This window comes from Balaenoptera borealis, assembly GCF_965194805.1.
Source record: "Balaenoptera borealis genome assembly, chromosome: 5".
Classification (NCBI taxonomy): domain Eukaryota; kingdom Metazoa; phylum Chordata; class Mammalia; order Artiodactyla; family Balaenopteridae; genus Balaenoptera; species Balaenoptera borealis.
In genome coordinates, this window is record NC_138862.1 from 40979211 (window position 1) to 41005310 (window position 26100).

Here is a 26100-nt window from a genome sequence, read left to right on the forward strand (position 1 = left end):
ATGCAGGGGACACGGGTTCGAGCCCTGGTCTGGGAAGATCCCACATGCCGCGGAGCAACTAGGCCCGTGAGCCACAACTACTGAGCCTGCGCGTCTGGAGCCTGTGCTCCGCAACAAGAGGGGCCACGATAGTGAGAGGCCCGTGCACCGCGATGAAGAGTGGCCCCCGCTTGCCGCAACTGGAGAAAGCCCTCGCACAGAAACGAAGACCCAACACAGCCAAAAATAAATAAATAAATAAATAAATTTTTAAAAAAAATAAATAATATAAAATAAAATTTAAAAAATAAATAAATAAATAAATAAATAAAAGTGGGGTCCTTGGGCATGGGGGCTCCTACTCTTTTGGCTCACTAAGAAAGGAAAACCTCCTACACTTTTCGCTATAACTTGCAGCTTGGGGCTGAAGTAGAGAGAAACTCTTTGATGCGATGAGAGCACTGCAAATGAAAGAACAGATATTGTGTTAATTACGGTGATTTGCACATATTACAAATGTTATGCTTTGAAAAACTATGAGAAAGTTACTGAAACATTCTAGAGCTGAGATCTAGAATTCTCCATCTATGATTTACGGTCATATGATCTTAGACTATTAAATAAATGTATTGAGGTATTTAGATAAAGTTATTGGGGTTATCTAGACTTTCCATTTTTTCTTTTCTGAAATTTGAGAAATGCTGGGAAGCAATCAAATATTAAATACACTTCCAAGATAAACAAATTAGATTGCTTTCATAGCATAAGATCCATACTAATTTCAAGAATCAACTGATAACAAGGCCAGAAGTTTGGGCTGTACATCAATATTTAAAATGGAGGCGATCCAATATTACATGGAATAAAAACTAAAGGGAGAGAGGTTCATGCCTTATTTATGGGTGCTGCAGCTGGAGAAGAAATTACTGTGTACCAGGTTACTTTATATGTGTTACCTCTTATTGTTAAAACAACCCAAAGGTAGATATGAAAAATGCTTTTTAGACAGCAAGGCTCAGAAAGGTTAAATAACTTGACTAGTCACACAGCTAATAAATGGAGAGGTGGAACTGAAAAGTCAGATGTTCCCTCCTAAAATCCTGCCATGCGGTTTCCATTCTGCCATGCAGTTTTCCCTACAAATTGTACAGCATGAGTGGATCTAATGTATCCAGATGGAGAGGGTTAGTCTTGCCTAAGGATCAGTGATTTCACAAAGGATGAAGTCTGGTACAGACATGGCTGTTTGGTGTTCCATTCTCTTCTACTAGCAATGATTCTTAAGAGTGTGGTCCCCGGAAGAGCAGAATCGCTATCACCTGAGAACTTGTTAGAAATGCTAAAGTTTGGGGAGTTCCCTGGCGGTCCAGTGGTTAGGACTCTGCGCTTTCACTGCCATGTCCCCAGGGATCGGGGAACTAAGATCCCATAAGCTATGAGGCGTGCCTGCTGCCCTCCCTCAAAAACAAAGAAATGCTAAATTTTTGATCAGGTGAGGGACCAATCTGTCGTTTAACAAGTCCTCCAGGTGGTTTTGATACACACCAAGGTTTGAAAACCACAGATCTAAAGCAACAAGTTTCTTCATAAAGTATTAAATTTATAGAGCCTTAGAAACTCAATTTCCAGGACATTTAAAGAAGTCCCCTATAAATAGGTACTTAAATAACTACTGTTGAATGAATGGATATTTTAACAGATCTAATACCCCAAAACCATTCTAATCTAGAAAACTTTTTTCAAAGTATTCAGTGATTGAAACTACCACAATGTAATTTAATGAAAACAGCTCAAAGATGTATGGAGATCAGCTACATTCAAATTCCACCATGAGAGTTTTAAGGCAATTAAGTGTATCCCACTGAGCTCAGACTTCCACATCTGTTAAAAGGGGAGAGCCGTTCTTGCAAGGTTAAGAATTAAGCTCCTGAAGGGCCTGGTGCTGAGGCCTTCCTGTTAATGATTTTACTAACTTTCTCTTGGTTCCAACCAAAAACAGCCATGCTGTTTTATTCCATGCATTTTTCACATTTTGCTCCCTTCACCTGTAATTCTTTTTCTGCCCCACTCCTCATTCTTTGCTTAATCTTCTTGGGCATCACCACTCTCCAGAAAGCCTAATCTCTTGACAATTCTGGATTTCTCTATTGAAACCTATTTCTCCCAGTCTTCCTCCTCTCAGTAAACAGCAACTCCAGTTGCCCAAACCAAATCATTGCAATCATTCCAGACTCATTATCGTGTCCTTCACTCTCACCTGGACTACTGTATTAATCTTCTAGTTGGGTTCCCTGCCTCTACCCTTGCCCTTCTGGCAGTCTGTTGTAGACACCAGCAGCCAAAATGATACTGTTTGAAACAAGTCAGATCATGCCATTCCTCAGTTTAAAATCCTCCAATGGCTTTACAATTCATTCATTTATTCAACAAATATTTATTGCATACCTACTATGTGCCAGCCTCTGTAATAGACAATTGGAAAAAAAAAAAAGAAACAGATAAAAATCCCTGAATCTCAGAACTCACATTCTACTGGGGGGATAGGGAGGGGGGGGGGCAAAAGTACAATATAAGTGCTATAGAGAAAAATTAAGTGTGTAGGGAAAGTATACGTGAGCATGGCATTGTAGGTGGTGTTTAAACAGGATGATGATAAGACATGATGATACCACCTCTTTGATGACTGTTGAGCAGGGAAAGTAATGAATGAAGTAAGGGAAAGAGAGCCACTCAGATATCTGAGGGGAAAATGTGCTAGGCTGAATAGCAAGAGCAAAGGCACTGAGGCAAGGACCTGCATGGCAAGTTTAAGGAACAAAATAGCAAGGGAACCACTGACTGGTCTGGAGTGAGAGACTGAGAGAATAATAGGAAATGCAGAGAGAGGTAAAAGATAAAAGCCAAAGTTTTTACAATGGGCTGCAAGACTCTAGACTACACTGATACAATAGCCACTAGCCACAAGTGGCTATTAAAATTTAATTGAAATTCAAATAAAATTTAAAATTCACCACCTGAGCTGTACTAGCCACATTACAAGAGCTCAATAACCATATGTGCCCGATGGTTACTGTATTAGACAGCTCAGATGCAGAATATTTTCATCTCAGAAAACACTTTTGGACAAGTGGTTCTATATCAGTGGTTCTCAACTTGGGGAATTTTGCCCCCCCCCCCCCAGGAAACATTTGAGAAACAAGGTAGGTTTGGTAGGGGGGAGGAGGTGCTACTGGCATCTAGTGGGGAGAGGTCAGGGATGCTGAAGCATCCTACAATGTTGTGGGACAGACCCACAACAAAGAATTATCCTGCCCAAAATGTTAGTAGTCTCAGCCACAGCTGAGAAACCCTGCTCTAGATCAATCTCGACAACTCCAACCTCACCACTCACTGCTTCCTCTTTGCACAAGCTGCTTCAGCCTCCTGGCCTCCTTCCTACATGCCAAGCACTCTGTTCTTTCCTCAGAACCTCTACTTTTGCTTCTTCCTAGAACACCCTTCTGTGGTTCAGTTTCACACTTTTTTTAGGTCTTTCCTTCAATGTCACTTAGAGAAGTCTTTCTTCACAGCCTGTATAAAATAGCAACATCCTCTCCTCCAACCCTCTCTTTCTGATTTCTCTCCATAGAATTTCCTGCCATAGTATATAGTTTCTTATATGTTTATTGTCTATTTCCTTCCACTAGAATACAAGCTCCAAAGGACTTGCATTTGTTTCCAGCATAAAGAACAGTGTCTGGCAAGTCATGCTCAGTAAACACATTTTTAAAAAATGAACGAATGAAAAAGTTGGGCATGTCTTCTTCCATTTGGTTCCACACCAGTATTGTGAGCACTTATCTATTTATTTGCAACACTCCCAAAAGCTCCTTGAAGGAGGGTCTGTGTCATTTCTCAGAATCTTCAATATCTAGCATAGTAGGCACTCAATGACAAATGAAGAATTGGTATCTGATGAGTAAATGGTACCCCCAATAACATCCACTGGCAAATCAGTTTAACCATGGTTTGAATGCCTTATTTTAAAGGCTGTATTTACAGTTCATTTTGACTGATATTTAGCTGTGATATTTTTTTTAAAAAGTTAAATCTGCTCACCTGTATCTGCAGGTGTGTACATTTCAGCTACTAACTGGCAATAATCTAATTAAATGTTAACAAATCTAAAATATGGCTAAATCAATGGAAGGAGACAGAAGCCAGTGACAATGCGTTGAAGTCTGAAGTTTCCCTCTCGTGAATGTTGACACCAACAGTGATAACAATAGCTAATATATACTGGGCTCTTTCTAGGCGCCAGGCACAGTTCTTCACCCCCCTCCCTGCGCTTCAACAACCCTATGAGGTAGGTATCTCTACTAGATCCGTTTCGAGACAGAAAACTGGAAGACCAAAGAGCTTGCTCTCGGTCACAGTTAGTAAATGACGGATAAAACCCTGGGAATCTGGCTTTCAAAGACCCCAACCTTAAACTATTCGCGATACTGCCTCGCCTAAAGCCAAGCCGGCGAGGATAAGAAGGGAAGCAACAGCGGACCGCAGCTTATTGGGGAGTTTAAGTCAGCTGCAAGGCGGGCAGGCGTGGCACAGGATAGGTGATTTTTTTCCCCTTAACTTTTCCAAGTATAATGTTAAACAAAACCAAATTGTTTTAGCACAGAACTACGTAATTTAAGAATATCAAACTACAGGTGCTCCCAACGCAGAAGTGGCCGCAGAGAACTTTCGAGCGCTCCCGGGGTCCCGGCCCAAAGGCGGGGAGGGGGCGCCTCCATTGGCCGGCCCCGCGGCATCACGGGAGCTTGTCATGCGCTGGGGCCGCCGCCGGCTTTCCACGCACCTGCCCTGCGCAGCCCTCCCAGGCGTTCTTTTGGAGGAGGGACTGCTGAGGAGTTTAGGTTTCGTTTTCCCTTATGGAAGGTCGATGTTCTCGGTGTAAATACGGAGTTGCCCTAAAGTGAGATCCGTGGGACTCCACTCAGTCCCCGAGAGCCCGGAACCACCGGTCGGAGCACCGCGTTCCCTTAGTGCCCTCATTAACGATCACTTCCGCCCACGGCTCTGGAATACCCGAGGCCCTTTGGCTGCGAACAACGGGAAGGGCATTTCCGGTACCTGTTGCCACGGCGCCGGTCCAGTGGGCCTAAGGGGGCGAAGTCATTGGCGTCCTCTCCCCCCCTCTCTGGGGGTAGAGATGTCGGGGCTCAGCTACCCAGAGATGGAGGGCTGTCGTAACCTGCTCGGTCTATTGGACAACGACGAGATCATGGCCCTATGCGACACCATCACCAACCGCCTGGTGCAGCCTGAGGACCGCCAAGGTAAAGGTAGACCCTTCTCCCCAAGGGCGGCCGTCCCTCCCCAGGCCTCACCCGGCCCCCAGCTGGCGGGAGCGTGTGAGTGGAGGCCGTGGTAGGCCTCCTTCCCAGCCCGTCCGGGATTGCGCTTGTGCGGAACCCTCGGGAATCTCGGCCCCTATAGCTGCTCTGTTGCTTCAGATGCACGCTGAAAATGGCGCTGCTTCCAGGTTTTATCCTTTATACGTTGTGGGCAAACGCTGCTTGTTTCGAAGATGCAGAGTACGTGAATAGTGATTTTGTTTGTTTGTTTTTTGAAGATTTTCGGGGAGTCAGGGTGTTTTCCATTTTCAGTTTCGATCAGCTGAGGAGTGTCAGCCGCTGCTCATTTTCTTCAAGCTTGGGGGAGGATATCATAAACACTTTTTATCAGTCTGCTGCGTAAAACAACTACTGTGATAAAAGAGCAGATAGGATGAATCCATGTCTCTTTTTGGATCCCAAGTTTTTCAGAGATGATTCTGTGTACTAGGACTACATTACTTTCAGAGCCAAATAAACATTTCGGTAGAGTAGATTTCATGGATTATAAATATTCAGTCTGGTTGCAATGTAATGAGGAGCTTAAGCATTTATGATTTTGTATATTACCTGGCTAGTTTTAGTTTAAATTTGCTGAATTTTAGTTTAAAATGAGAAAATGTCCGCCTCCTGTATTAGCATATGACTTAAGTATCTACAAAAGAGTCTGCCTTTTAAAACTTTCTCTGCTTTTAACATTTCCGCCATTTAAGGTCATTCATTTGAAAGTGAACCAAGAACACTAAATGAATAAATTTCTAAGAATTTAGACTGAAAATAATTTTAGACTTAATATAGTTCTTTGGCATTTATATATTTTACATGCTAATCGCCTTCTAACAGTCTTGGTGAATGTGAATTTAAAATTGTAATAGATAAAATTGCTGAATTTAATTGATGGTGGATCCAAAAGCAAACAAGAAACGAAACTACCCAGTACAAAAATGTTAAATGATTTGAAGTCATTTCTCAGAGAGGAAAAAATAATAAGCATATTGAAAGATACTCAACATCTTTAGAAAGCAATGAAATGAAAACCAAAACTACATGGTGTCTTTCATATGTACCAAGTTGGCAAAAACTAAATGTAAAAACTTCAAGTGTTGTTGATCTTGTGAAGTATGTCGTTGATAACTACTGAAGGAGTGTAAATTAGAACTAGTACTTTGGAAAACAAGTTCTATATTATCTCCTAAAATGGAAGGTTACTTACCTGAGCTTCTCAAACTTGAGTGTGCCTATGTGTCCCTCAATGATCTTGTTAAAATGCAGATTCTGATTCAGTGGTTTTGGAGTGGGCCCAGAAATTCCACATTTCTAACAAGCTCCAGGTGATGCTCATGCTGCTTGCCCCTCTGGGCTGGGAGACAAGTGTGGAAGTGTCCAAAGTAATAGTATTTGTAATTGGATACACATAATAAAAGTCTATAAACAAAAGGATAGCTACCTTGTGGTATAGTCTATAATTACCTATGGTACAGCTCTGAAAATGAATTAACTACAGCTGTGTCTGTCCACATAGATTAATCTCAGAAACATTAAAAGTTAATTATAGAAGACTATATATATTGATGGATTAGATTTATAGAACATTCAAAGAAATACCCAACTATATTTTGTAGGGATACATAGTTATGCTGTACAACTCTAAAGAAAATCGAGGGAATTCTCCGGTGGTCCAGTGGTTAGGACTCTGAGCTTCCACTGCTGGGGGGCCCTGGTTCGATCCCTGGTCAGGGAACTAAGATCCCGCAAGCCCCGCAGAGTGGCCAAAAAAAAAAGAAAAAGAAAAGAAAATCGAGGGAATGATAAAATTTTGGAGAGTAGCTACATGTGAGGTGAGCGAGGAGAGAGAGGGAATAGCATCAAGTAGGGAGAGGTAAAATGAGGGCCTCAGAGATACCAGTAATTCCTGTGTCTTAAGCTGTGTCGTGTGTATGTAGGAGTTCATTTTATTACCATTCTGTATACCTCACATATGTAAAAATCATCTTTAGTCTGTTGTTTAATAGAAGTTCTTTAAAATTAAAAGTCCTGGTTCTGCCATTTCTTAGAAGTATGATTGTTGATACCTCATGTATCCCTGACTTTCGTTATCTGTAGAGTGAGGAGATTGAAAAGTATTGTAATTTTACCTATATTTTAGGGATTGTGAATGAATTTAGTTCCATTGACCTTATTAAAATTTTTTCTTCTCTTATTCAAATTTTTTCTGAAAATACAACCATTCTTTAAAAGAAAATGCTTAAATTCACAATCTCGTATGAGAAGTGAAAGGAAGGAGGAATTTTAGGTGGGGAAATTTATAGTTTAAAGAAATTTTTTTAAAATCCAAAACCTGACAACCCACTTCCTGGTTTTTAGAAATGATAACCATCTTATACAAAAGCAATAATGCCATGACAAGAGTTTATAAATATTATTTGATAGAGTTTCTGCTGACCCTGGACAAATTTACAAGTGACTCATGATTTTCTATTAATCTTCATAATTTTCTTTTAGATGCTATTCGTGCAATATTAGTGTACAGTCAAAGTGTAGAAGAACTTCTGAGGCGGAAAAAAGTCCACCGAGAAATCATATTTAAGTACTTGGCAACACAGGGGGTTATTATACCTCCAGCTACTGAAAAACACTGTCTTATTCAGCATGCAAAGGATTACTGGAAAAAGCAGTCACAACTGAAATTGAAGGAAACGCCAGAGCCAGTTAAGACAGAGAACATTAGACTCTTTGAACAGGTAAAACAGACCTTATAGTCATATCCTGAACTGTAGTTCTGTGTAAAAATCTTTAGATAATCCTAGATCTGGAATGATGTGGTTAATGTTCTTTTTTTTTTATAATTTTAGCTTTACTTTCTATCTTTTGCATCCTAAAGAAAGAGCAGTAAAGCACCTGAGACAAAGTATTTTTGATATTTAGTAATGTATACGTAATATTCTATTGATTTGTGAGAAAAAATGTTTTGTATCCCTTTATCAGATGGGGACTATTGATTTTTAAAAAGAATGGATAGACTACAGGATCAATTTAATTTTAATTTAGCCTCTGGTTCTCCAATTTCTTTTTTCCACTTTAGAAGAATGCTGTTGTAAGCCCTTTCTCATTTTGAAGACTTGCTTTGGTATTAAATTGCAAAAATTTCATGAAAGAAACTTAAATTTTTTTATTTGTTAGCTAAAAAAAAATCCTGTTTTAGTAATTTCCTCCAGCTGACATTGGCTGTTCGTATTTCTTTTTATCTCCACTGTACATTTTAAATATTGTGTGAATATTTAAATATCGATTGAACCTTTAGGTAACTTGCAGTTTTTGAACTACATACCCACATTGAATTAATGGTATTTTACAGTGAGAGAGGTTTGCCTTCACATTAGGAAAGGAACTTCTAAGCCTTCCTTAATGTACTGAAAAGAATGTTGACTTTAAAATCATATAGATGTGATTTCATATTAGGGTCTGCTGTATACTAGCTGTAAATGAGCAAATAAGGACCGTTGTGAGCCTTGTTTATAAAACGGGCATAACGATAATATCTGTGTCATAAAGCTTGTGGAGAAAGAAGGAAATAGCACTTAAGTGCCAAGCACAGTGCCCAGTACATTCAGTAATAGCACGTGCCCAGTACATTCAGTAATAGCACGTGCCCAGTAAATACAAGATCTTTCACCATCTAGATGAGGTACTATGCTCTGGAATACACTGTTGAATAAAATCTAGCCTATCAGGTGTATTTTTGCAGTATTCATTTTGGAAAGAAATAGTATAAAATAATCCCAATCATAGAAAATAAGCTATTTCAATCATATTAGAAGTGTCTGTTTAAAGACGTGTTTATTATAAACTTTGCTGCATATAAAATATACCACAGTGAAGTGTATTCATTTAAAGCATACAGTTTGAAAGTTTTGACAAATAACACACCTGTGAAATCACTGCCACAATCAAGAAGAAAGTGCTTATGTAAATCCTTATTATTGGCTCTTAATTCATGCTGATATTTTAAGAGACTTTGAACCTTAATTTCTTAGAGGAATTTTCAGAAGTTTAAGCTGAGAAATTCTAAAATGACCTCCCCTTTTTGAGAAATAATTTACTGTGCAAGATCGGTTCAGTGAGTTCACAGGTAGTTCATTTCCTTTCTGCTATAATTAGTACCTTAAAAGTTAGCTATGAAACAGGCAAGATAGAAAATAGATACAAGAATTAACGTTGGTTTTATTAATCAACAGGAGAAAGAAGATAAAAAAGCTGAAAAGGTTGATTTTCGTCGATTAGGTGAAGAATTCTGTCACTGGTTCTTTGAACTTCTTAATTCTCAGAATCCTCTTCTGGGACCACCTCAAGATGAATGGGGGCCACAGCACTTCTGGCATGATGTCAAGCTTAGGTTTTATTACAACACAACTGAACAAAATGTGATAGACTACCATGGAGCAGAAATTGTGAGCCTTCGTCTGCTGTCACTAGTGAAAGAAGAATATCTTTTTCTCAGTCCCAACCTAGATTCCCATGGACTGAAATGTGCTTCTTCTCCCCATGGTCTAGTTATGGTTGGAGTTGCTGGGACTGTCCACCGAGGGAACACTTGTTTGGGCATTTTTGAACAAATTTTTGGACTCATCCGCTGCCCTTTTGTGGAGAATACTTGGAAAATCAAACTTATCAACCTGAGAATTATTGGAGAGAGTTCCCTTGCTCCTGGAACATTAATGAAACCAGCTATTACATTTGAACCAAGTGATCTAGAAGCCTTTTATAATGTAAACACTTTGTGTGGTCCAGTGAAGGATGACTCAATGTAAGGCAGGCATTGGATAGTGAGACTGGAGACCAAACTTTATCTAGTGGAAATGAGGCACTTTGAACAAAAGAGAACTAATTTTACCTAACCCTTGAAGCATTGAGTACTATATGTCAGTCTAAAAAATGTTCTATACAGAAATTCTTCCAAATACTACATCAGTAATGTCTAAGTGATTTCAGATTCAGGGATTGACGTATTTTAGTTGAAATGTCTTTCTTGACTACAGGCTAACATATTATGTGAACACTTGCCTCTTTCTACTTGAGTTGCAGCAAATGTTCTGAAGGCTTCATGCAATTCATCAAATAAATCCCACTTTAGATGTTGTAACTAACTGTGTGCCTTAGAAACCAGTTAATATTTTCATTTTACTTGGTGGATATTCTGCTAATATCTGTACTTGTCATGCGGGAAAAAATTAATAGTGTTCAAGGCTTCCCCTTTTAATTCTCATTTACTTTTGTCTGAATCTGGGTAACTTTACAAATGCATCTCATGACAGTATTGCTTAAAAAATACAAATTTTAGAGATGTTTACTATAAACTCAGTAAATGAGTAAGCTCACTTTCTAAAATGAGTAAACTCTCATTTTAGAAAACTTGAATGACATTCTTATACAAAAAGTCCAGTAATTTAGCTGGTGGAAAAAAATTTAATTTGCCTTTTAAAATATTTGAGGAACATTTTTCAGAGTTATCTGCTGTTGTCCAAGCTAAGTATCTTAAAATCTGCAACACTTTCTGAACAATTTTGGGCAATGATAAGTGCTGTTCTCAAAACAGACTTTTTTCTTTATCTAAAGTTTCAGCTAACAGTTTTATAGAGCATTTATTGTAATAGCATATAAAGGAAACATACTATTGAAATTTTTTTAAAAGGTTTGCCCAGTTCCTAATTTAAATGAGTTACTCTGTTTTCTCTTGAATGATTGTAGAAGAGGTGACAAAAAAAAAAATTAATACATATATTGAGATATACTCCCACATCATGAATTAAAATTATTAGGATTTTTTTAACCTCTTAATTTGTTTTACTAGATTTGAGTTACAAGGTTAAGTTGCCAGATTACACAGTTGGTTTCAAGTTTAAATTCCTCATCACCCAGCAGCTACTTGCTGAATCTGAATTTAATTAGTAATTTTAATTTACAAAAATGCCATTTGGAAAAAATTCAACTGGGAAATGTGATGAGGTATTGTTCATATTAATTTTTTTAACTTTAACTCTGCTCATGATCATCTAGGGTAACTGATAAAATTTTGGAAGCAGGAGGAAAAAATTGATCTTTTTTTTTTTTTAGTCCTATGCCTCTTACGTTACGAGGAGTACAAATTGATGTGTCCTAAAATAAGAACTTAATAAAGGAGAGAAATCCCTTTTTCTGCTGTAAGAATAGTTTTTTGTTTAGATTTAAACCCGTTATCTTTTTCTTTAAGTTTGAAGTATCATTATAACATGTAATCGATAAATATCCAAAGTAAAGGATAAAATTTGAAATTATTCCCATCTGTTTTCTTTGTGCTATTGATGTCAAGTACTGCAGAAATAATACCAAAGATGCTCAGGACGGGCAGAAATTACCTGTAGATATGTTCAGTATTGAATTTTTGAATGTGTAATGCTCAAGGAAGGCTGTAATCTGCATGTTCTTTTAATCACCCTTAAAAATGTGAAATCTTTCCAATAGACCAAATGAGAATTAGAGCTATATTTTATTCCCTTTGAATCCCCACAGCTGGGCACACAGTAGGACCTAATGTCTAAGTGAGTGGGTGAATGAATGAGCAAAAGAAGCTTATATACTTTATAAAAGACTTTTTTGCATGTAGATTTTGTCTTTGGTTCTAGTCATTAGTGGTGGTTTTGGGGTTATATCATGTTTGACTTTAATACGTGAATACACAAACTTTTAGACCCCAAACTAAGATTTAGGATAAAATTTTAACTTTCCATTAAAATTTACTGACTTCCAAAAGCCCAAGGTCAGAGTAGGATATACTGGAGGGCCCTAAGATACCTAGAAACCATTATAAGGGAAGTGTATACTTGCTGTTCAGAGAAAGAAGACCTAGTAGAACTGAAATTTGCTCATGAAGCTTAAAGCTTGGTCAGGCCTTTGAGAAGGTCCAAAAGCACAGTGCAGATTGAACGCTACTTTTACTACCACTCACTACTTTATGTTAGGGAATAGTAGACACTACAGCTTTGTCTCTTACTTCATTATACTCAGCTGGTATTTATGAAGTTTGTGGAGTCAAGTAGTAAAGAATACAACTAACTCCACACATAATTCATAGTAATTGGGTGGTCAAACCAGGGGACACCCGGTCTTTATTTACTGGAGGCTGATTTGCTATAGCTAACAGTATACATCAATATCCTTTTTTGTTAAAAACTTAATAGTTGTATTGGGATGTTTTACTAATATCCAGAATACCGAAAAACGTATTTCATGTGTCTTACTAAAATACCAAATAATAGAAAAAAAGCCGTATCTAATTTATTAAATCAACTTGAAAATGGCAAACACAGGAAAACATTCTTGGGTTTTCAGAAAGGCAACATTTTTATGCTAAAGGAAGGCTAGTTACCTAGTCCCAGTAAGAAATTGTAATAGCACCCCAGAAAAGGATTTAAAGAATAATGGTTTAACTAAATGAGATAATCAGAAACATTGTGTTTTAACAAAATGGCTCTTGTGGCTTAAAAGGTCATAAAAATGAGTGAACCATACCTTGATGTTTTTCTCAGCATCTATTTTCACAAATTTAGATGCCCTTTTCACTGTTTTTTTGGGTTGCAGGGGATGGTCATTGACCTTTTGAAAAAGAGAGCTATATTCTTTCTAGAAAAAATATGTTTGCATATAGTATTACAATTTTTGCATATTTCATTGAGTTCTTGGACTTCCCTGAAGCACATCTGTGAGTCCTAACAGGGATCCTTATGCTCCATATTCAAATCCTGCCGTAATAATTTTATTTCCCCCAGACTACTCTACTGTATTAAAAATTAAAATTATTTTTAGAAACTTTTGTGCCCTTGCCAGAGTCCTTAAGCTAGAGGACTGAATCTTACTAATGAAAGAATAATCTCTAGAAAGTCTGTCAGTTTACGATAGTTGTTTGTATCTTGTTTTTCAATAGATGTTAGATATTAAGGCAAAACCTACTGCAGTACTGTCAAGTGAAACATTAATGCAGAATTTATTTTATTTGGACAAGACAAGTTCAATGAACATGCTTTGGAGAAAGTCATAAAAATGTGAAAAAAATATTATGTTCTCATGATCTTTACAAAACTTTATCCTAAGGAGATGTTTATTTGGTAATGATTGCGTATTGCTAATTCTAATGAAAGATTTTAAAAATACGAACATTTCTTCTGAAGGGTCTATATTTGTGATCAGCTCCCTCCCCCTCTCCTCCCCAACCCTATTTATAACCTTTGTATATAGCCAGTTTGAAGGTACACAGCCCAGCTGTAATGCTGGGAAACAAGACTTACAGATCTGGGTTCTCTTCAAGTTTATATGCATATATTTATTGAGCATCTACAATCTGTAAGTCACTGAATCAAGCGTAAGATAAAATAATACATCAATAAGTTGATTTACCTCAACTTCTCATGTTGAATTCAAATCTCAATCTCTGGGTTTAGATGTCTTAAAGTGAGAACTACATTAGGCCCTTTGCTAGAGTTGGAAGGAAAATAATTTCAGAACTGTGTCAGAGTGCACTAAATCCTTTCAGCTTTACTTTTTCTAGTTTGAACCTTTCCTGTAGTCTTTCAGTAAAGTGTTAATATTAAAATTGAGTATGATGTTTACTGTGAGTTATAATGTACTCCAAAATATTAAACCAGAAACTCCAGAGTTACTTCTGTTAGTCATGTAATGTTAATAGAATCACTGGCCTTAATCTTATTTACCTTGTCAGTGAGTCATTTAGTGAGGGTTCTTTGGTTAGCAGTTTTCATCTTCAGTTTTTAGGCACCCTAAATCTCAAGTATGAAATTAGTTATATTTCAATTAATGAATTGAAGGATTGAAGGAATCTCCTGCTGTCCACTGCCAACTGTATTACTTGTCTGATGTGATGTTTTCTGAACAAAAAATCAGTAACTACTTAGGAAAGCCTTTTTGCTTGAAGCATTTAGTTTCATAAACTTGCATTAGTCTTTTCTGTCTCTGATATTTTACTATACTGATTGTGCTCAAGTTGTTACGTGTAAGGTACTTTTGCCTCCCTAAGTACTTCCTAGGACTTGTGATTCCTACTTATTTCTCAGTCTTTTCCCCACTGGGCTTTGCACAGGATAAATAATTCCTACATTTGGGGTGCTTATTATATGGCAGTTACTTTTCTGTGCATGTTGCCTGTATTAATTCATTTAATCCTGTGGACAGCTGTCAGTCTTTAACAGGGTTGAAGTAACTTCCCGAGCTTTCATAGCTGATGGTAGAGCCTAGATTTAAACCCAGGTTTTAGAGCCTGAGAGCCAAGTGGTAACTAACTACTACACATACTGCCTCTCATCTCCAGTAAGTTTTTTTTGTTTTTTTGGCTGCGCTGTGAGGCATGCGGGATTTTCTTTCCCGACCAGGGCTTGAACCCGAGCCCCCTGCGGTGGAAGCTCAGAGTCTTAACCACTGGACCGCCAGGGCAGTCCCTACAGTAGGTTTTTGATGAATCCTTTTTGACTTATTGTCATTTGCTGGCACTTATTTCCAAAGCAAAGATGCCTTTGAGTTGTTTATCTGGATTAGGTAGGAGTGTTAACGCATACTGCATCCTTTTGTAATTATACCTCTTAAGTTGATTGTTTAGTGATATAAAACCACTTGGAGGAAAGATAATGTTTATGTATGACAGTATTACTTATGAAAAAGAATAAACTGGGTAATTGGGAAATAAAAAAAAGTATGTAACAATTTATATCAAATTTCTTAAACTCACTGTATTACCACAATCTCTGGTTCTCTTTCCTTCCTCTTTGACACCCTTGTGCTTTCGGCCTCAGAAATAGTCTTTGTTTCACACGTTCAGTTTCTTGCCACATCTGGATGTAGCATATCTGCAGTATTTTCTATTTCAGCTGCTGTAATTAGACCCTCTTTACCTACACCTTGACTTATATAATAATTTATTTCTTTGCTTTAATATTTCTTGCATATTTGTGACATTAAACTTCCTTAAAGTACTACAGCTTTCATCATATCTTCCATGCTCAGAAATTTCATTGGTGTTACATTACCTCCAAAATAAAGTCAGGATTTTGTAATCTGCTTTTTATCACTATTTAGCTTTGATTCCATTCATTTTCACACATTGTTTGATCCAGCCAACATCTATTGCTAGTCTTTGTATTTATCTTGTGCTTACTTAGCCCTTTGCTTTTACTGGCAAGTATCCAAAGTTGTAGAATTTAATTTTTTTGTTGTTGCAGACAGTCTAAAATATTGTAGAAAGAAAAGGACCCTGATAGAAATGGAGTTTAAAAACTAAAAATTTCTCAAGAAGTCAAGCGTTTTATCTCTTTAGGAGTTTTGTGTACATTGTCTAGATTAATCTTTCCCCAGGTTTTGCATGGCTGCTTCATTTTCATCTGTGAGGATTTGGCTTAAATGTTTTCTCCTAAGTGGACTCTCTTGTTAATATTTATCAGAGCACCTCGTTTCAGTTTTAGCACTTTAGATATTATTGCTAATTTATGAATTTCCCCTACTAAGATTTTAAGCTGAGAGCAGGGACTGGTTTACTTTTCATTGTACTTCCACTGCTTTGCACAGAGACAAGGTATTCAATAATGTTTATTAAAGATATAAGTAAGGGAACAAATGCTAGTTTTTATTCAGAGCCTTATATATTTCTAGTCCTCTGCCTATCTGCTAAAGACAATACCTAGCATATATATTAGGTACTCAGTAAATACTTGTTCAATGAATAAAGCCAAAGTTATTTTTGTGAATAATGACATATGAACTCAAATCAACAATACTCTTTGGTAGATAGTATTATTAAAGTCTTATGCTTTTGTAAAAGATGAAGAAACTGAAGCCCAAAAAGTCAAGTAATGTGCTGAAGTTAACGTAGTTTTGTTGTAGAGATTTTTTTCCCTTTGGCTTTTTTTTTTTTGGTTTGTTTTATTTTCTTTTTAAACTACAAAGCCTATTTTTTTCTCGCACTTTATTTCCAGTCTGACTTTTGCTACTCCCTTATTTTGAAAGAATTTAAACTCGATTCCTCATTTCTTCACATGTAAAAATGAACCAGTTAGATGATTTCTAAGGTCTGGAACAATTTTGTTACAGGTTACACGATTTTGTGATTGTATGCCTTCTCAGCAACTTAAGAATATTACTTTTAAGTGAATTTGTAGTTCATTATTAAGGAAATTCTTTTATTATTTTGCTTCCTCATAAATCATGCTCATTGAAAAAACAAAGAATGAAAAATGTGTTTTTCAAACATTTTTAAGGATATGTGTATAATGTGTTTCTATTTACAGAGGAAATAAAAGAAAAAAATTACAGATCATATCTAGAATAGAAAAGGGAAAAGTATGAAGCCTTTAAAATACCATCCTACTTTCTAATCACTAGAAATGCTTAAGTTGTTTGAAAAATTGGTGTTCTGTACAACTTTTTTGCTTTGTTGCATATGGTTAAAATATATGTCCATGTTTTAGTCAAGAAGAGTGTAAAGTGGTTGACAGAAGGCCAAATTATAGACTGCCAGCAATCCCTAGTAAAAATAAAGATGTTAATAAAATAATCAAATATAGATGACTCCAAGAGATTGAGTAGTAGGAATTGGCAAATATTTAAGAGTGACATTGGAGACAAGTGGCAGATTTGGGGTAGGATTTTTCTGTAGGAAGCATGGCCCTGGATGGATACTGCTCTTAAGGTCACTGAAAGTTATTCTAGGAAGTGTAATGGAAAAACATTTGTTGAGCAGATAGGAGGTTTTGCTGTACTGACTGCATTGATTAGAGAAGTACAGGTTTATGATAAAATGAGTTTAGAGTGCAGAAACTAGATAACGATAGAAAATTGTAGCATGTCAGGTCCTTTAATGCTGGAACTAGTAATAGAACAATCAAAATCATTGAACAATAGACTCCTAGAAATTAAGAGAAATGTAGAATAAGCCATTATTTTAATTCTAAGAGCAACCTTATACTAGAGCAAGAGTTTTAGACTGAGGAAACAAGTTGATTTTAAATAGCATATCAGTGTTTTCTCTTAAATGTTCTTTGAATTTGGTAAACATTTATTGAGCACTTACTATGTACCAGGTATTTTAACAGAAGACAGTCGGTACATAAAGTAGCTTATTGTTTCTTCTAGTTTATGTTTTTCTCACTTTAACTTGTATAAAGTAATTTTACTATTTAATAAAGAATTTATTTTATTAGAAAGTGCTTCTCTGTGATCTCTCATTGATGCACTCTTACTACTTTAACTATTGTCATCTTTTGGTGCTTAATCTAAATTGTAGGTAAAATCCTAACCTTCAGATCAGAGCAATGCTGCTAAAAGAATGGAGACCCTAGTAAACAGTTTCACAGTTCAGAAGGAAAAAAAATGCACTGAAACATTTTTTTTCACATGTATTTTGTAATTTTTTTGCACGTAATTCACATATTTTGCAAATTTTAAATGTAAGATGATTTTCATAAAAATCTCATTTTTTTAAATGGTGTTCTGTTCTTAATGTACATTCATTAGGTACATATGTATACAACAAGGACTGTGTTGGTCAGTTTAGCCAACATGAAGTCAACAAGGTGTTCATCTTCACTAATGTACTTTCCTATTAATTTTCATGTTTATTAAACTTGCATTTTACAATTGATACTCCTTTATTCCCAATTCACAAAAATGACTTACTGAAAAATGATGAAATAGTACAAATACCACCATTCATAAAAATTCCATAATGTAAATAGTAGAAAGAACTTCAGTGTGAATGCAGAGTTAAAATCTGTATATTCTGTGCAGGCGATTCTGTGAGTGTGATGTCTTCAAAACATCAACTGAACCATATAAGGAAGGACAATGATAAACATCCGAAATTTTTTTTGGACTGCAATCCATTTACCACTGGTCAATAGCACACAGCCTATCAAATATTTGTGGGCAATAGCACACAGCCTATCAAACATTTGCATGTCGCCAAAGTTTTCACATCCTTTTTAAAGCACATTGATTTCTCTCGTAAATGAATTTAGTTAGGTAATTTTATATTTTCTGGATAATTTTAAAATAATACATCTCAGTTTAAAATTTGTTATGCAAGATGGAGAAGAGTCCAAAATTATCGAGGCATCATCCTGAGTTGCATTCCTTAAAGCCAAGTGTAAGATACTGTTGCCAGTTTCTGTCCCAGGCACCTGGCTCACAGGGCTCACTCAGCACCTGGAGGTGTGAAGCCACCTCACTTTAATAATAAGTCCCTGCCTTAGAAGGGTCTCCCATCTTAGCTCAATCACTTGGACAGTAAGGCACATTTTAGCATCTCTTAATGATTATGTCCATCTGTCCTTTGTTTCCTGCCATCAGATGTAATCCTCAGAAATAACATAGATTTATATATATATAATAATAAAATAATAACACTAGCCTCTAACAACCATGAAGCAATCCATTACATGTGGGTCTGAACTTGTAGACTCAATTCAAATATCAAATCTATAACACAAGGTAATAATAATAAAGATAAAAAACTGTTGTTGAGAGGTTATAAAAAAGTCTCACCATTAATAACAAGCATTATCAGAGAACAAAAAAGCTACTGGAAAAATTCTATCAGAAAATTTCATAATTCAGTGACATGGAAGAGTAACTCTTTTCATATGTGTTCTAGAGGATGTTTTATTTTGCAGACAGAACCACTGATGTGCAGTGTCTGGGTCATTATTTGGTGTATGTTTTACATATATTAAGGGAGAAGTCCTTAACAACTTGTCCTATTCACCCCTGAAAACTTGTGAATATAGAAAACAAGATCACACTGGAAAATAAATTTTGGTGAAGACTAGAAAGGATGTATCATGATCTTTAATGATAGAACACCAGCTATTTGGGTAGCAATGAAGGTGGTGGTTAGGTAAATGGAAGTGTTATGCAAAACAGCCAAACTACTCATCCCCTTCTTAAAAGAACAGTTAATTATCAACAGTAAACTGTCAGATGTTGATCCAGTGCTGAAGGAGAAAGAAAATACCAAATTTTATCTCTTAAGTCTACACCATTTACTTTTATAACACTGCATGAAAAACTGGGCAGGAGGTTAAACAAAACTTTTTCCTCGATACTGCCTTTTTAGAGGAAAGGTGTTCACATGAGGTTTGAGATAAGAATAGAGAAGAAAATTATTTCTTTGAGACACTGTTTATGTCAGTAAAGGGCTTTTCATTGATTTTAGGTGCCTTGCTCATGTGGCATATCAACCAGTCGACCTACTGTCTTGAAGAGACATCCCTCAGGTCCATAATGTGAATTGTAATGGCAAAGAGATCAGATTATTTTAAGATTACACAACTCTTGTGCAAATGGCTTAGTTGTACAGAGCTTTATCCCCACCTAACCCCCATCTCATTTTCTTGGCTTAATGTAGAAATATAGTATATTAGAGTACTTCTTTAAAACCACATACTGCAATATAACATGAAAGAATTCTTTCCTGAGCTGAATGCAAAAGACAGATTGGGAACCCATTTAACATCATCTGCAGGTAGATTTTTCTTTTGGTGATTCAAGGTAAGAAGATTATTGTGAGAGAAAGTATATGACTAAAAAATAATTTTATATGTGGATCATAAAAACAAGAGGTTTTGTGCATCACACGCCTGTTCTTAGAATGCCACAGCAGTGACAAGCTTCCTCTTTCATATGAACATGGTAATATAGAACAGAATTGTGGGAAAAGATAAGATTGCTTATATATCATTCTTTTTTTTTTTTTTTAATTTTTCTGGCTGCACCGTGCAGCATGTGGGATCTTAGTTCCCTGACCAGGGATCAAACCCGTGACCCTTGCATTGGAAGTGCAGAGTTTTAACCACTGGACTGCCAGGGAAGTCCCTTATACATCATTCTTAACAGAGGTTCAACTATTTGGACACTAAAAGCTTATACTGACCTGACTTTTACTTTAAAAACAAAACAAAACAAAACAGTAATCACCTTTTCTCACCAACAATTTAACTGAAATCATTACCTGCATTTTTTTTTTTAGCAATGATTCAACGCTCTTATTTTCTGTCCTTTCATAACCCCCACATTCTGACAATTTGTCAGAGATCATCTCACTATCTCCTTTTACTTTCTACCCAAATAAGGCTACTTTGAGATACCTTCAGTACTGGAGTGAAAAAACTTTAAAAAGATCCTATTTTCGGGGATCAGATCAAGATGGCGGAGTAGGAGAATGTGCAGCTTACATTCCCCAACAAACAGCTCAAAAATACATACACATGCAGAACAATTCTCATGGAAAACTAACTGGAAACTGGCAGGACTCCTATACAACCGAAGCTGTAAGAAAGATCTCCACATACTGGGTAGGATGGAAAAGAGGCATAGGGTTGGGACCTCTGCCCCTGAAAGGAATCTGAAAGGAAGAAAAGGTCTTCATGGGTGGACCCTCACCCTGTGGAGCAAACAGGTTGAGCCACAGACTGGGCATCCCAGTTGTGGGGTTCTACACAAAGGAGACAATCGCCCTTGGCTGCTGGGACAACCACTGGGACAGATAGAAAGGCTGGAGAACCCTAGACTCCACTCGTGAAAAGTGTGCAGGGGCTGGCTGTGAAATAAAATTCATATTTTATGGCAAGACAAGAAGAATTTAAACGTAAAAATTTTTCTCTGCCCTTTGGCCTCCTCCCTCCCCTCTACTGTGCATTGTGTATCCACATTATGCATCAACCAAACCTCCCCCATCGGCAGAAATACCTGCTCAACCATAAAGAACAACATTCTCCTAGCATCAACAAGACAACAGTCCTTCTTGATCTCGTGAGGGGCCACATGGCACTTAGATCTGGATTGTGTAAACTGTCAATAATCCATCATTTAACATACGGCCCTCTGTCTCAAACTTTGCCTTGACTGTATGTTATATAACTGTGCCTTGACTTCTAACAGGCAGACAGTTCTCAGAGCTTTCTGAGATGCTCTTCCTGGGTTATAATCCTCAAATTTGGCTCAAATAAAAATTTTCATTTCTTTCTTGCATTGACTGATTAATTTTTTGTTGACATATGCTTGGTGCAGCCTGCAGGATATCAGAAACACCCACCAGAGGATACCTGGAGTCTACCCGGAACCGGTGCTCAGTACCAGCATGGGCCCATTGTGCCCCACCGGCTTCTCGGTACTCCTCAGTTGTTCCAGTGAGTTCTCCTCAAATATTTGGATCTCATTGTTTGGGTGATGATCCCCAAAATTTTATTTGGGCTCGTTTTCACTTAAGACTTAAGTGAAATTATTTAAGTTATTCAGCTCTGAAGAATACAGGGACGTTTTGGCCCTTCTGGCCACAGGCGTCCTCAGGAGACTGAGGACGTAACGAAGTGTCTGAGGATCAATCCTCCTGATGTGGTGCGGTCCTATAGCGGAACCCCACCGCAACCATTAAGTAAATACTGCTCATCAGGGAGGTACAACAGAGAATGATAACCTAGCGCTCTGAGCACCCATGACGGTTTTAGGCTGTCATAGGGAGAAATCGAGCCATGTAAAAGAAATCAAATTGACCCAGATGTAACTCCCTGGGGAGCTAGATTCAGAAGCATCACACGTGCAATCCATCACACTGTCCTCAGAAAGTTGTTCAGATCATATCTCATATCTGAATTAGACTATGAAATTAATACTGGGAAATTGTGCCTCAAAGGCCAAACAGCTCCCATGCAACAGTCACCTATGGGAATATCGGCTGGGTTTCTGTGTGTTTGCAAGTACTTAATTGGAAACTAAAGGAAATCAGGCCCCGAAATGGCCAAGTTGGGGTTCTTTTGACACTCTAAAAAGTTTTTGAGAGTTCAGTTAAAACCAGCAGTTTTCTGGATCTGTGCCTGTAGGGTCTACTGGAGACAACAGTGGTAAGTCTTTCTTTTTTCTAAAATTAGATTAGCAGGGAAAAATATTTGTATGGCTGGCTCCATGGATCTTTTGAATTGGTGCAACATCTAAATTGTTAAAATTTTAGAGAGCTCTTGAAACTGAGCAGGACCCTGTGGAGCCCTCCCAGGTACAAATCCTTTCCATGTCCCCAGTTTCTTGTTTGTAGGAAATAGGCTTCACTCAGCCTCACTGACTTTCCCTGAGTTCCAAAGAGCAGATTCAATAAGTTGCTTATCAGGGAAGGGAGGGAATGCAGAAACAAAGGAAGAACAAGAAACAATAAAGCAGCATTCCGGTTCCTCCTCAAGAGATATACATAACAATATCTTTGAGCTCTTCTGCAGGAACTAAGGCTCCCACCCAGATGGAGGATGGTAACTGCAAGCTGAGTACAGGATTCCTGGAACACCACCCTGTTATCCCATCACCAACCAATCAGAAGAAAGTATGCACAGAGGTGAAGATAACGAAGATTCTGACTCCTTCCCCAAATGATTAACTTCCCTTTCTCCCTTTAAAAACTTTTATGGTCAAGCCTAATCTTCAGAGTTTGTTTTTGGACATGGGTTTGCCTTCTCCCCAGGTTGCTGGCTCCTGAATAAACAACCTTTCCTTTCCAACCAACACTTATCTCTGGAGTACGGGCTTTTGAGTGGTGAGCAGCCCAACCTGAGTTCAATAACACTCTCATCTTAAACTATGGTACCTATCCTAACTGGTATGTGAAAGCCCCCAAAGACTTCAAAATTCCAAATAGCCTTATTGAAAGATTTGTTGTAGAAGTCTATAATGAACGATTAATGATATAAAAGGTACTTAAAACTTTAACTGCTGCTCCCCTCTATCTTTCTTTGAGTACTCATTCTAGTAATATTCTGTCCAATTGCCTTTCCACTCTGAAGACATTATTAAATGGTTACCTTTAGAAATGGGACCACATGAGGCTGTAAGGGAAGCCCCTTCAGATCAAAGGCTGATCTGAGGGCCACAGTTAAAGAATGTCTTAAACCCAGGGAGAATCTTCAAAAGTGTTTGAAAATGAATTACCAAAATGGGTGGCCACAGATCTGGCTAAACTGACCATAGCTGATATTCAGAGCCTGATAAGAATTTTTTTTCTTTTGTGGTGGTGGTGGGGGTGGGGGGCTCTCCCCTAAGCTAAATGAGGAAAAATAAAACATTCCAACACAGGTGAATGGATATGTCAGTCCTTTCATATCATTGAGATGGCCACCTGATTCTTTGAGGAAAAAAACAACTCTTCTTGTTTTATAAATCAATCAATGTGATGCACCACATCAACAAAAGAAAAAAACCACATGATTATCTCAATCAGATGCAGGAAAAGCATTCGATAAAATTCAACATCCAGGGACTTCCCTGGTGGCACAGTGGATAAGACTCTGAGCTCCCAATGCAGGAGGCCTGGGTTCGATCCCTGGTCAGGGAACTAGATTCCACATGCATGCCACAACTAAGAGTTCATATGCCACAACTAAGGAGTCCATGTGCCACAACTAAGGAGCCCGGCTGCCACAACTAAGACCCAGTGTGACCAAATAAATAAATATTCAAACATGCCTTAAAAAAAATTCAACATCAAATCATGATAAAAACTCTTACTAAAGTGGGTATAGAGGGAACATATGTCAACATAATAAAAACTATTTATGACAAACCCACAGCCAGTATAATACTCAATGGTGAAAAACTGAAAGCCTTCCCACTAAAATCTGGAACAAGACAAGGATGTCCACTCTCACCATTTCTCTTCAACAGAGTATTGGAAGTCCCACCCACAGCAATCAGACAAGAAAAAGAAATAAAAGTTGTTCAAATTGGTAAGGGAAGAGGTAAAACTGTCATTATATGCAGATGACATGATACTATATAGAGAAAACCCTCAAGATTTCACACAAAAACTACTAAAACTGATAAACGAATTCAGCAAGGTATTAGGCTACAAGATTAACGTACAGAAATTGGTTGCATTTCTTTACACTAACAATGAAATGCCAGGGAATGTAAACAAACAATCCCTTTTAAAATCACAGCAAAAAAAAAAAAAAAAAATTTTTAAATACTTAGAAAAAAACCTCACCAAGAAGGTGAAAGACTTATATGCTGAGATTAATAAAGGAAGCTGAAGATGATTCTAAGAAATGGAAAGATATCCCATACTCTTGGATTGGAAGAATTAATATTGTTAAAATGGCCATACTACTCAAAGCAATCTGCAGATTTTATGTAATCCCTATCAAATTACCCATGACATTTTCCACAGAACTAGAACAAATAATCCTAAAATTTATATGAACTATAAAAGACCCAGAACTGCCAAAGCAATCCTGAGGAAAAAGAACAAAACAGGAGGCATAACCCTCCCAGACTTCAGACAATACTACAAAGCTACAGTAATCAAAACAACATTGTATTGCACAAAAACAGACAAATGGATCAATGGAACAGAATAGAGAGCCCAAAAATAAGCCCACACACTTATGGACAATTAATCTTCAGTGAAGGAGGCAAGAATATACAATGCAGAAAAGACAGTCTCTTCAGCAAGTGGTATTGGAAAAGTTGGACAGCCACATGTAAGTCAATGAAATTAGAACACATACTCACACCACACACAGAAATAAACTCAGAATGGCTCAATGACTTAAATATAAGACATGACACCATAAAACTCCTAGAAGAGAACATAGGCAAATATTCTCTGATATAAATAGTACCAATGTTTTGTTAGGTCAGTCTCCCAAAGCAATAGAAATAAAAGCAAAAATAAACAAATGGCACCTAATCAAACTTACAAGCTTCTGTACAGCAAAGGAAACCTTAAACAAAATGAGAAGACAACCTATGGACTGGGAGAAGATATTTGCAAATGATGTGACTGACAAGGGCTTAATTTCCAAAATATACAAACAGCTCATACAACTCAATAACTAAAAAACAAAAAACCCACTTGAAAAATGGGCAGAAGACCTAAATAGACATTTCTACAATGAGGTACCACCTCACACCACTCAGATGGCCATTATCAAAAACTCTACAAACAATAAATGCTGGAGAAGGTGTGGAGAAAAGGGAACCCTTCTACACTGTTGCTGGGAATGTAAATTGGGGCAGCCACTGTGGAAAACAGTATGGAGCTTCCTTAAAAAACTAAAAATAGAGTTGCCATATGATCCAGCAATCCAACTCCTGGGCATATACCCAGACAAAACTATAATTCAAAAAGATACATTCACCCTTATGTTCATAGCAGCACTATTTACAATAGCCAAGACATGGAAACAACCTAAATGTCCATCAACAGATGAATGGATAAAGAAGATGTGGTATATATATATATATACAATAGAATATTACTGACCCATAAAAAAGAATGAAATAATGCCATTTGCAGTAACATGGATGGACCTAGAGGTTATAGTAAGCGAAGTAAGTCATAAATAGAAATACAAATACCATATGATAGCACTAATATGTGGAATCTAAAATATGACACAAATGAACATATCTATGGAACAGAAACAAACTCACAGACATATAGAATAGACTTGCGGTTTCCAAGGGGGAGGGGGGTGGGGGAGGGAAGGACTGGAAGCTTGGAATTAGCAGAGGCAAACTAGTATTTTTAGGATGGGTAAAAACAAGGTCTGACTGTATAGCACAGGGAACTATATTCAATATCCTGTGGTAAACCATAATGGAAAAGAATATGAAAAAGAATACATATATATATATACATATACATACATACACATATGTACATGTATGTATA

General features: G+C 37.2%; 1 protein-coding gene across 2 annotated transcripts; it reads left to right on the forward strand.

Moving 5' to 3' along the window:
* The first annotated feature begins 391 nt into the window (after positions 1-391).
* LOC309628902 (uncharacterized protein C3orf38 homolog) lies at positions 392-17593 on the forward strand. 2 transcript variants are annotated; one of them, XM_082392448.1, is made up of 3 exons: positions 392-5300; positions 7860-8098; positions 9593-17593. In XM_082392448.1, exons 1-3 carry the CDS (start codon positions 5174-5176, stop codon positions 10163-10165), a joined length of 939 nt encoding a protein of 312 aa, XP_082248574.1. In that variant the 5' UTR covers positions 392-5173; the 3' UTR covers positions 10166-17593. The 2 variants fall into 2 exon arrangements, with proteins under 2 accessions (XP_082248574.1, XP_082248575.1); XM_082392449.1 differs by lacking the exon at positions 392-5300 and adding an exon at positions 5333-5558.
* Positions 17594-26100: the final 8507 nt, after the last annotated feature.